The following is a 13,420-nucleotide window of genomic DNA, read 5'->3' as shown; positions in this document are numbered from 1 at the left end:
TTTCATAATTTCATCAATCCACCTCATCTTTGGTCTTTTTCTTGGGCATTTCGAGTCAAGCAGCATCCATTTAAAAATTCATTTGGACCGTCAATCGTCAGTTCTTGATATGTGTTGTTGTTATTTGGTTTTTAGGAGCATTAGCAACTAAGGCCATATTGCTCCGGGGATATGCGGTGGTTATTCTCTGACCTTTCCGCATCCTCCGTATATGGTGGTTACAGGCTCGAACCCCGGTCTAATGAAGAAGCGTGTGCTACGCACTGCTGCTCCTGCCCACCTGGCTACGGAGGCACCCTTGATATGTGACCTCCCATTTCCTTTTTAACACTTTGCTCTTTCAAGTGATGTTACACACCTTAGTTTGTTAGCAAATCCAGACATGTGTTTTGGGCTCTTTTGGTTATGTTTAAAATTCAGTGCTTCATACTTCTTTGTGTGACTCTCAGTCTTTGTAAGCTTTGGCATTCAACGTCCATTTTTCACAACCATATGTTAGGGCAGGGAGCATGCATTGATCAAAAACATTTCGTTTGAGACAAAGTGACAAGTTTGTCTTTAAGACTATAGTAAGCTTTCCAAATGCTGGCCATCCCAGTTTTATGTGCCATTTTCTATCAAGATATTTCCATCTGTTGGTATGTCTTGTCTTCAAGTAAATTCCACTTCTAGTTCTTGTCAATCAGCCATGATTTTCTTTGGTCTGGCAAATTTGTTGAACATAACCTGTGTTTTCTTGATATTCATCTTCAAACCAAACTTCTTGCCTTCATGCTGCAGTTCTTCAATATTTTGCTGAAATTTTTCCAGATCACTGCCAAAGAGAATGATATCATCTGCAAATTGTAAGTGATTCAGGTAATCTTAATTTATCTTGAGTTCTTTATTATCCCAATTTAGCTTGCAAAAAATTTCTTCTAAACAGGCAGAAAATAGTTTTGGGGAGATTGTCTCCACTTGTTGGATGCCTTTTTTCTGTACTGATCTGAACTTTATCACTGCTGGCTAGTATTGATGCAGTTGCCTTTTCATATATTGATTGGAAAATATTGATGTAAGCTCTGTCTACATCTTGGTTGATTAGGGCATTGATTATTGCTTGTTCTGTGACTGAGTCGAATGCTTTTTCATAGTCTATGAAGGCTATACATAATGGAAGGTTCTATTTGTTGTGCCACTCTATAACTTGCTGCACTGTTTGGATGTGATCCATTGTATTAAAGCCACTTCTGAAAGCTGCTTGTTCTTTGGGTTGTGCCACATCAAGTATTGTGCCTATTCTTCTTGAAAGTATCTTTGTGAAAACCTTGTAAACAACTGGCAATAGGCTTATTGGTCGGAAGTTTTTAAAATTTGCCTTGTCGCCTTTTTGATGTGAAAACCTCTTTGGCAGCAGCACCTACTAAATTTTGGACTGAAGTAAAACCAATTTGTCATGAAAATGCGACACAGAAATGACTCAAATTATGTCATTTGCTAAATGACACTAATGCAGTCACTAACGTTGATTCTTGATGAAAACATCTTTGGCAGCACCTACTAAATTTCGGTCTGACAGTCAAGTGTTCAGCCCATTGCTGAAAATGTGAAACGGAAATTATGCAAATTACATCACTTCCGATGACATACTATCAAAATCTTTTCCACAGTATAACCAGGCCAACGTTGAGAGGCTGCCCTCAAGGTTCCATCCTGGGCCTGGCTGTATGGAACATGGTGCTGGATGAATGGCTTTGCAACTCCTTCCAGAAAACTACCGTGTTTGCTTATACAGACGATCTTGTCATTCTCCTTGAAGGCTCCACCTGTGGGTTGCCCTTGAGTTGCAGGTCAATAATGTCCAGACTGCACCGTCAAATTGACTCTCCCCCCTACCAAAACCAAGATGCTTCTAATTAAGAGTACTCTACACATCAGAAGACCTCCTGTAATCCGCTTTCAGGATAAGTCCCTGAAACCCAGCACCACCACAAAATATCTAGGAGTCCTACTTGACCACAAATGGATTTTTATGCCAAACCTGGACCATATCAAGGGCAATGTCAAGAAATACATAGCTATGCTTGCACAGGTGATTCAGACACACTGGGAGCTCAAAGGCCATACACTCAACCTCATGTATGCAGCTGTATTGCTTCCAATAACTTCTTATGGTGCCCCTGTATGGTTCCACAGGGTGGAAATGATAACTTTTGGAAATAAACTCAACCAAATTCAGTGACTCTTCTTACTTTGTATGACCAGAGCTTGCAGAACCATCTCCACTCCAATTCTCCAGGTGATCTCTGGTAAGCCCTCTGGATATTTACATTGCCTTTTGTGGCCTCCTCTACAGAGCTAGAACCAATGTACCAACCAACTTCCTGGGAATTTTGACTCTCACTGAAGACAACCATAAATGGATAAGAACAGCTTGTGGTCCAAAATTACCAACCTATGGCAGTCCCACTGGTCCTCTGGAAGCAAAGGCAAAGTCATAAGAAAATTCATACCCAACGTCAGCTTCTTAACCAAACACACGCTGGCCTGGTTTACTCCAAAACTGGAAACTACATTCTTGCAGATTAGCCACAGCTCCATTAAAGCCCACCTAAAACAGTTTGAAATAGTTTAGGATGACAGCTGCATCTGTGGTGAGAAGGAAGAATGGGCTCATCTCCTGCATGACTTCCCTTGACCTCAGGCAACAGCTCCTCCTTCAAACCAGCCTTCCAGACCTTCATTCGCTCTATTCCCTGATTGTAAACAAGAAAGCTTTCAACACCTTCCTACAATTTTGTACAGCTATCTTCAAGCGAAGAAGACACCTTCTGGCCATTGCTTCCCAACTAACATCCCACTGGCTCCCGACTAGCCCGCTCATCTGAGCTATGCCTGAGCCCAGTCTTTTCCACAATGAGGCTTGAAACCTTCAGATCATTGCAAACCCTTTTTGGGTAGGATTTCATCGCAGACCACTATTTTGGTGTAGAATATCTCTGTACCTGCACTCTTTTGGGAAGGAGTGCCTTCTTTGTTGATCTCTCGGCACTCACTCCTATTTCTTTCGCTGTCATCAACTTGCACTCTTGCTGTCCTTACCTTTCTCAAGGGTGTTCTCCCACTAATGACTTCAGATCTTCTGCTTGCTTGCGGGACCCTCTCCATGTGGTTTCCACTTTTTCTCAACACTTTATCCCCCTTCCATCAATCCTTACTTCATTTCTTGGGTCTTCTCCCTCCTTCCTTGGCAGAAGGAGTAGACTCTGACAGGCATCCCTCTACTGGCCTGGTCCAGCTCCTTGTGCTGTGGACGGATGCTGGAATGTCCCTTCCTGGTGAAGGAGCCTTCTAGTAATGAAGTGGCCAGATGAACAACACTATATTCATGATACCCACATTACTCACACCTTCATCTGGCCTTGGCAAACTTTGCTACTTCACAGTAACACTTTTAAGGGGTTTTGTGGGGGACCACTGGTACTGCTGACAGATACACACTGTCCACTTCCTAAATGATGCTAATGCAGCCACCAACATTGATTCAGCAGAGTAAGTAGCGGGGGGGGGGGTCATAAAACGTTACATCATTATTTCAGACTGAAGTGAAACCAATGAATGACCTAAGTTGAACGAACATTTATGTCATTTAGTAAGTAGCGTGAGCAGAAGCTCATGCCTGCTACTTCCTAAATGACGCTAACTCAGTCACTAATTTTGATTCAGTAGATTAAGTAGAGGGCATGAGCATAAAACATTACATTAAAATGTTAACTTCAGTCCGATTTTAAACGGTTCTGATTTTTGTGAAAAATGTTTTCACATCTTTGTGAGTTTACCCTGTATGCACAGATCTTTTGTGTATACAGGGTACACTCATGCTTTTTTTTGGACAGAAGGATGGCTTCTGCATTTTTCCATGCTATGTTAAATCTGTTAAGTAGAAGGCATTTTGAAAATAGTTTGGCTAGAGCTTTACTTACCAGCTGGCCCCCAGTTTTCAACATTTCAACAGTGACTTTATTGAGTCCTGCTGCTATACCATTTTTCATTGATTTTATAGTATCTGCTATGTCTTCTACCAAACTTTCTGGTATAGTTTCTGCATCTGGTGTTGGATCCAGTTGTTGTCTTTTATCCTTATAAAGATTTGAATAAAATTCTTCCACTCACTTTAGTATTTGTTGTTGTGTCATCCTCAAGCTTCAAAGCAAACATTTGGCTCTTGTGTGTAACCATTTTTTGTTTTGCTTTCTTTAACCCTTGATTTTCTTCAAGTAGTTACAGATATATGTATACTTGGATGGACAAACAGCATCAGTATGGAATATGTATATCATCAGATGTATATTAACGAGTGTCAAGTATATTATGTTGCTCAATTTCATTTATCACATTACAGAAATATTTCAACTCAGAAACATACTTAAAGAACAGTTCTGAAGTGTCAATTTCATTTTCTCTGACATTTTCCATTGAATTACAAAACTTGAAATTATTTTGGAAGCAATAAAATGGGAAATAGTTACCAAACAGGTAAATGATTGAATTCATTTTAAAAGTTCTACAGTAAGAGTGGGGACAGAAGAAAATGATGAGAAAGCAATTGGTTTTGTGGCACATCGGCATCTAAGACCATATTCTGAAGTATGTGTTTAGAAAATATCTGCTACTTCAAATATAAAATAAATTATTGAAATGGTTTCAGCAGATGAGAGCAGATACTGCTATTAGTGGGCAATTCATAAGAGACAGAAAAGCAACTCAAAATGCAAACATAAATAATTTTAAAGACTCAAATAGATTTAAAGGCAAATGATATTACCCACAAGAATTGTGGGTGAGTTAGTCAAGGAACTACTGACTTTAATTTATAATATCAACAGTGCAGGCCACTTAGAGTGTTCACAGATGTTATTTTGTGGAGTCCTGATCAACATATACTAATATAAAGAAAAAACGACATTTATTGTAATCAGTGCTTCAGTTTATGTTATCACTTTTTTTGCCTTATCACAAGTTGTGTAGTGGAAGTGATAGTTAACATTCCAATTTGTTCTTGAATTCCAACCCACTGCATCCAGTTTGTTTGTTATTTGGTTTTTAGGAGCATTAGCAACTAAGGCCATATTGCAAGTGAAGGAGTTCCCTCTCAAGGAATTTGAAGATATCTTTTGAGCTGTAGAAGTCATGAAACAAAAAAAAAAATTATGGATGCTAACATGCAAATTCACCGAGACGTGGATAAAGCACTGTACATCTACCAGCACATGAATGAAGATTTAAAGAAAGAGAAAACAGTTCAGTCTACGCTGCTAAAATATTTCGAAAGACAATAAAGCTCGTCAGTGTAAGCTTACCTCTAGGAATGATATTTTGAATTTTTTTATCTTTATTTTGCTTTCTACAATTACAGTACTCTATGACTTTGTTAATAATAAATTTAAATTATAAGTATATTCTTTTTATCCTTTAGTGTAATATTTCATTAATAAACATAAACACTTATGTTTAAAATTTTTCATTACCTATTTCCATCGAGCTGGAACCAATTACCATATTTCACACATAATTATAACTTCAAAGAGTGCAAATTCGAATAATGCTACTACTTCATGGGATTCATTAGTCGCACTAATCACGACCTAGCTGTATTCTGGAGCAGGTTTAACTTTTGTGCCTCTATCCTATGTTTTCCTGAATAAATTTTGATGGCAAAATTTATAAAGGCTGTATCTAGAAGCAGTTGTATTTTCCTGCCTTCTCATCTCCGTGTATCTGTAAAGAATGCCTCATAAAAACTTATGTTTAAAATTTTTCATTACCTATTTCCATTGAGCTGGAACCAATTACCATATTTCACACATAATTATAACTTCAAAGAGTGCAAATTCGAATAATGCTACTACTTCGTGGGATTCATTAGTCACACTAATCGCGACCTAGCTGTATTCTGGAGCAGGTTTAACTTTTGTGCCTCTATCCTATGTTTTCCTGAATAAATTTTGATAGCAAAAGGTAACTTTGAGTCAACATAAGGCTGTATCTAGAAGCAGTTGTATTTTCCTGCCTTCTCATCTCCGTGTATCTGTAAAGAATGCCTCATAGTAACTTTCAAATAACCCACATTCCTTGATTTCCTAAAATAATTGGATGTGATGCAAAGGTGGGAATCACTACCAGTAAAGTATTTTTTTCTCTTTAAAGGTATGCTGTTCGTATACCAAAAGTAGAATTGTTGAGAAATAACAAGGTGGTCTACAACTGCACCAAAAAGTTGAAACCACCACTAGACCTGGGCTTCACCTGCTACTACAAGAGACAAAGTGCAGATACAGAAGACTATAACTCTCTTGAAAAATTACAGAAATGAAGTTGAATATTTTCCAGGAACTGTATATGATAACAGCATCATGTCATGGAATATAGAAACCTATGATACAATTATCAAATGTCTCAGAAAAGTTGGGCTCTGCTGGAACACAGATGAAAAGGAAAGATTACAAGGAGGAAATAAGAGATATAGAGATAGAGCAGAGAAAATGTAGCTTCAGTGAATTTTTGAATTTCTGTCGTGATGTCTTAATGAAAACTTTATTATATATCGAAAAAATGTGAAGCAGATCAGAAAAAACAAAAAAGATGGCTGGCAGGCAGGGAGGGAGGGTCAGAAATGCAGCTTTCCCTTCTTAATTATATCAAGAAATAGCATATGTAAGACGGGGTTTTTTTTTTTTTTTTCTCAGACAGTACCACACTGCTGCCCCTGTCCTAATTGCTCAATTTCTTATCATAAAAATCTGTCAAATGTGGAACTTAAATTTATATATACTGTATAATCTTTCCAGACTTCATTTCATAAGAAATTTGCATCGTTGCAAAAATCTGGTATTACTGCTCAATACTACAGTTACAGCATCTAAATATTAAATATACTGTATGGTAATATGTCTAATATTGAGAAGTGAGAATATTATTCTTAAAATAACAAGATATACAGTCATTGTATATTTTATTTGTACAATTTAAAGTAAAAATTAATTTTACCATTCAGACAAACATTAAGTCAAGGTTCTACTGTTTGTGTGTATGCACATATCTGTGCACACACATAAAAAAAAAAACTAGCTGTTCCACCCCCCCCCCTTGAGAGCATGTGGTATCTAGCAAAGAGCTAGGTACCACACAATGACTTTTTTTTTCATCCCCAAATATACACTGATGCACATAATATATATACTGTGTGTGTATGTGTGATAATTTTAAAGAAACTACTAAAATTACAATCTCAGAGTAAAGCATTACATCAGATCAATATCATAAATAATCAACTGAACATTACATCTGTCTCAATTGCCACATTTATTTAAACTGGAAGGCAGGAACAAATTTTTTAGCAAAAAAAGCCAAATGGCTAGATATAGTACCATGAGGGAAAAATAAGTGTATCCACTCTATGGAGAAAATTGTTAAAATTAATAAAGAACTTATATACAAATATAGTCAAAATGCATGCTACCAATTATGAATAGAATACACTGAATAGCATATTGTCATGGGCTAACACCATTCAATATATCTCTAATTGGCAAGCAATAAACAATGATGTTGTGCACATCTGTTTCAAACATATAGAAACACAGTGGTGTACAAGAACTTTGCTGTCCGTCAGACTAGCTGTGTTTTTTAATGGGTAAACTGTTTAGTTTAAAATAAGGCCCATCTAATAGCCCATCTCCTGACCTAGCTACTATGGATAGTTCTGCCAATTATGGTTTAGACATACCAAATGGTGCTAGTCTGTGACAGGATGCCATTTACAATGTATTCTATTTATAACTCGCAGTGTATGTATTTGGTTTATATTTGTATATAAATTATATATTAATTTTAATAATTTTCTCCTTGGGGTAGATGCCTACTTGTTTTTGACTCATGGGATACGTACAATACCATCTGGCTTTGTGCATATCTCACGGGTCAAAAATTTTTTTTTCCTGATTTCTAGTTTAAGTGTGTGTGAAAATAAATAAAAAAACAGAAACTCACCAGGATGGTCCAGCAAATAATTATAGTCCTTTCTGGAATCGTCATCCTTTAACACCTGGCAGATGACAAGGAAAATCCTTCACATTTCTGCCATTCACAGTCATCTAAATGTTTTATCAAATGAAATGCTGTGAATCATTAGTGAAAAACTAAAGTTTAAATTTAATAATTATTTATACTGCATTTGTGTGTGCATATTCGAACATCCACACTCACTTCAAATTAGTAAGCTCCACTACTGCAGATTATATACCTGGCAAATAAAGATAATAAATCTCAGTTGATTAATTAAAAGCAGCAAAGAGAAATGAATGAAAACAGATGCTTTGTAGTTCTGGAAATTTGACTCATTTACAAATGATAGAGTGAAATTACTACAGGTTCTTAGTAAAAAGCAGAGGACTACTACTATGTACTTTTATAATTTTCTGAGTTTAACAGTTTAAAGAAAAAAATGCTATGGTCTTATATCTTACAGTTGCAAAACACATACAAATTGTCAAAAACTTTTACTGCTCTGAAACATAAAAATATGAACATTGGTTGATCAGTTTGATTGTTTGACTTTTGTGGATTTATTAGATAGGCTTTTTCTACATAGCATGTTAGACAGGAAACAGAGAAAGTGATATTTTTGATCTGATTATCAGCTTTAACACCTCATGGATTAAGAATCTGCAGATAAAAGACCCACTACGTGGCAGTGATCACAGCATAGTGAAATCGATTTACTTAAAGATCTCTTTGTCCTTGACAGAAACTTAAAAGTTTCTGTCAAGGACAAAGAGAAAGGATTTTGCTTTCATAAACGCAAATGCAAATTTTTCATAAATGCAAATTACAATGGTCTCAGACAGTTTTTAAATTCCACGCAGTGTGACCAACTGATGAAGCCACCAACAATGAATTCTAAACTGGGAAGCATTAGCATAGGCACATGATCCAAGAAAGCAAGCTTATATGGCATCAGCCAAAAAAAACCCCCTTATTTCACCCATCCCCTCGCTTAAATAGATTCAAGTTCTGCCTTGAATCTATTTAAGCTATCAACTTCTACAACGACAGATGGAAGTTTGTTCCAGCAATCAACTACCTGCTGACTAAAGGCAAACTTCCACACATCAATCCTACAACCATCTTTCCTCAATTTGAATTTATGCCCTCTCAGACGATTATTCTGAGTAAGAGGAAGAATCCCATCAGCACTGAGCATGCTCAAACCATTCAAGGCTTTATACACCTCAATCAGTTCACCTCGCAGGTGCCTAGTCTCCAGACGCTGTAATTTGCAAAACTTAAGCCTTTCTTTGTAACAGCAACCCTTTGTTCCATTCACTAATCTTGTTGCCCTTCTCTGTACTCGTTCCAACAGCTCTACATCCTTCTTAAAATGAGGCCTCCAGACCTGTATACAGTACTCAAAGTGTGGTCTGACCATTGCCTTATACAAGGGATAATCACCTCCTTATCCCTGCTAAAAAAATTCCTGTATATCATTGACAAGACACCACGAGCTACTCTTGCAGACCATCTGCATTGCTCAGAAAACTTCGTATCTGAATGCACAAGTACCCCCAGATCCTTTTCATTCTCTACCACTGTCAGTGTGGTACCACAGAGTTGATACATTACTCTGGGATTACTGCTTCCCTTATGTAGTACTTTACATTTGTCAATGTAAAACTTCATTTGCCACCTCTCAGCCAATCTGCCCAACTTTTCTAGATCCTGTTGCAGCAGTGTACTGTCTTAGTGTCATTAACAACTCTGCCAACCTTCGTATCGTCTGCAAACTTGGACATTATGCCTGATATACCATTATCAATATCATTTATAAATACAGAAAACAACAATGGACCCAACACTGAACCCTGAGGGACTCCACTAATAACATTAGTCCACCAAGAGCAGTGTCCATTGATTACCACTCTGTCTTCTCCCACTCAATCATCCCTTTATCCATAGCAGCAATTTTCTTCCAATACCACACTGCTCCAATTTGTGCAGCAGTCTTCCATGTGCAACAGTATCAAAGGCTTTTCTAAAATCCAAATATATGACATCAAAGTTATTCTTTGCATCCAGTTCCTTTGTGACTACATCATAGTATCCAATAAAATTAGTCAGACAAGACTTCCCCTTAACAAACCCATGCTGTGTCCGAGCTATAACTGAAGTCTTGTCTAGATGATTCTGCAATGCTTTCTTAACCAGTGCCTAGATTAATTTCCCTGGAACAGAAGTTAAACTAACAGGTCTGTAATTACCTTGAATGGTTTGAGCACGCTGAATTCTGATGGGATCCTTCCACTTGTTCAGATTACGAACCTAAGGGGGGTATAAATTCAAATTAAGAAAAGACAGATGTAGAATAGATGTGTGGAAATTTGCCTTTAGCCAGCGGGTGGTTAATTGCTGGAACAAACTTCCATCTGTCGTTGTGGAAGTTGATAGGTCGAATAAATTTAAGGAGGAACTGGACAAGCATTTGGAGGGAATGGTGCGATTTTTTTTTTTTTTTGGCTGATGATGCATAAGCTCATACACTTGCTTTCTTGCATCACATGCCACTACTACTACTACTACTACTACCTGTGTCTCCCTTTGATCCTCCTTTGTGGATTGGGGTCACATTTGCACATCTCCAGTCCATGGTTACCTCCCCTGAGTGCAAGGCAACTCTCATAATTAGGGCTAAGGGTTTGCTTACTTCCTTTGCCTCCTCCTTTAATATAACTGGATAGATTCCATCCACCCCAGGTGCCTTTCATGTGTTTATCATCAACAATTTCTTCTCCACTTTACTCTTAGTTATTACAAGATTATTAGCTTACTGCCAGAGTTGAATATACCACTGGCATTCCCTTCCCTGCATAACTCCGCATGTGTGAATGTCGATGCAAAATATTCATTTAGTTTGTTAGCTACCTGAGCAGGATCATCAACAGTTAAACCATCGACATAAAGTGGCCCAATAACAATCTAATTCATCATCTTTCTGGAAGAAAGATGATGAATTAGATTGTTAGATTTCTCATAATCTGCCTTCGCCTGCCTAACCTCCTTTGTAACTTGGTTACAGACCAGCTTATATCTATCATAGGCTTCTGTGTCGCATGTTAATTTATATGTATCCCATGAATTTTACTTCACTGTCACATGTCTAATTAGTTCATCTGACATCCATTTAGGCCTAAATCTTGAACAATATTTCTTTGTTGGTATGAAAAGCCTAGTAGCTTCCAAGGTTAATTCTTTGAATGCTTCCCATTTTGAATTTGCTGTTGGGAACATCATCAGTTGATTCCACCTTATAGAATTTAAATACCGTCTCAGACCACTGTAGTCACCTTTACGAAGGCAAAGACCCCCCCCCCTCCCTTTACCCTTGATGGTAGTTACCTCTTTGAGTAAATCCCACTTCAGCACACTGTGATCACTGTCACCTAGTGGTTCCTTTATCTGCAGATTCTTGATACATGAAGAATCATTACTGATAATCAGATCAAGGGTATTACTCCCTCTAGTTGCCTCCCGAACATGCTGCTGCTGTACAAAACAATCATCCAATAAATCCACAAAAGCCTTGCTAGTGTGTGAGTGACCAACCCACAAACTCCAGTCAATATCCAGGAAATTAAAATCCCCCATTATAAGACACTTTAATTTACTGGCCCACTCTATTTCTCTGCACAATTTCTCATTATACTCATCAGGCCTATAGCACACTCCTACTTTCAATTTTGATTTCCCAGTGCTTATGTCACACCAAACAAACTCAACACTGCACTGTCCAGTGATGTCCACTGGCTGTACCTCCTTGGATTTTATGTGTTTCTTAAATAATAGCATAACCCATCCTCCCTTCCTATCCTGTCTATCCTTCCTGTACACATTGTACTCCCCAAATTGCAGTTCTGCATTCCTTATATCTGTGTGACACCACGTCTCTAATATACCAACAATATCTGCCATTGATGGTTTTGACCAACACCTCAAATTCATCAAATTTATTTACCGAACTCTTACCATTGGTGTACACACAAGTATACATGTACCTGTTCCTATTCTTACCTACCCTAACACAACCCATGTGTTTAATTGTACCGTAATGATTCCCAGTAGTCTCTGAAATCGCCTGCATCTTGTTTTCCAGGCTGCTGCTCATTCCAATAGAAGCAGAGAGAATCACTTTCACCTCTGCCAGCGGCTACTGTTAATCTATTAGTCCATGTATCCCCCCCAATCTAGCAATTTTCCGACCCACCTAACACTGCCTCGATAGCATAAGCAAACATTCTTTCACCCTTTCTATTTAAGTGTATCTCCATTCCTGTAGAAGCAGTCTCTCCTGTTGACAAGCACAGACCAGGCTGAGAAAAATTCTATCCCTTGAGCCTTGCATAATCTCTCCAGGGCTGAATTGATTGACAAAGCTCTCATCATATACTCCCTCCTATCATGTCTGGGCAGAACTGCAGACACTTTCAAATTCAACCCTAATTCACGGGTTTTTTCAACAGTTACCTGTACTTGTTAAGTAATTCTGCCGGTCTTCTACTCTTAATATCATTTTTTAGTGCCAACATGTATAATTTCTTGTAGTACAGGTTTCATCATACAACTAAACCTCAGAAAAAAACAATACAAAGCTTGTTTATTATTGTATTATTTTTGGGAATAGGCAGATTACTTTAAATCATATTTAATCTCTATTTTTTTTATGAAAAGAGGTGTCCAGTTATTCCAAGAAACTTCACAATGATATGAGAGTTGCCAAGAGGATTTATTCAAAAGGATTCTGCAAGTTTGCTTTTAAAGAGAAAGAGATTTTTACTGGAACGGGATGGTTCCAATCAGAGGTGGTATACAATTCCTTGCTGACGTCACTGATGGAGCTTTAGAGGAGAAACTGCTATTGAAGAGAGGAGACACAAATATGCAACTGGCTGATTGCACAGGATAAGATCACACTTTCATTCTCCTTGAGAGTGAGTGAGAAACTAATATTTGGAAATGGATGTAGCTTACCGGCATTCTGATGGATCTCCTTTGAAGTAGTCACATCAATAGAGTATACACTGATTCCAATGCTTCAACTTCTGGTAGCATTCCTGAAAGGCTCATTTTGGAATTATTAATAGTTTCTGTGTAGTGTTCTGAATAATTTCCTCAGTCATTGTAAATCTGTAACCTTTTAAGGGAGTTTTAAGCTTGGGAGGCAGAAAGCATTACTTCATTGACATAGAACTGTTTATAGTATTCCTGGTTCGGCATGTGGGGCAAATTCATAATGAATAATGCCATGTAAATCAAAAAATAGAATAAGCATCATCTTCATAACTGATCAAGACTGTCTTTCTTTCTTTTTTTGGGGCCTTAGAGAAGATGG

At 37.6% G+C, this 13,420-nt stretch overlaps 1 protein-coding gene across 1 annotated transcript in view; it reads right to left on the bottom strand.

Annotated features, from left to right (window-relative positions):
* Positions 1 to 13,420, bottom strand: part of LOC150080791 (dnaJ homolog subfamily C member 25 homolog) — a 140,517-nt gene that overhangs the window by 74,216 nt on the left and 52,881 nt on the right. Inside the window, exon 5 of the mRNA XM_090381220.1 lies at positions 8,029 to 8,083. Coding sequence (XP_090237346.1) covers positions 8,029 to 8,083 — 55 coding nt within the window. The remainder of the gene's footprint in view (positions 1 to 8,028; positions 8,084 to 13,420) is intronic.

The sequence above is a fragment of the Mastigoproctus giganteus genome, chromosome 9 (assembly GCF_048544385.1).
Source record: "Mastigoproctus giganteus isolate SK-2022 chromosome 9, ASM4854438v1, whole genome shotgun sequence".
Classification (NCBI taxonomy): domain Eukaryota; kingdom Metazoa; phylum Arthropoda; class Arachnida; order Uropygi; family Thelyphonidae; genus Mastigoproctus; species Mastigoproctus giganteus.
Note: the sequence above shows the minus strand (reverse complement) of the source record. Positions and strands in the feature narration are given on the sequence as shown.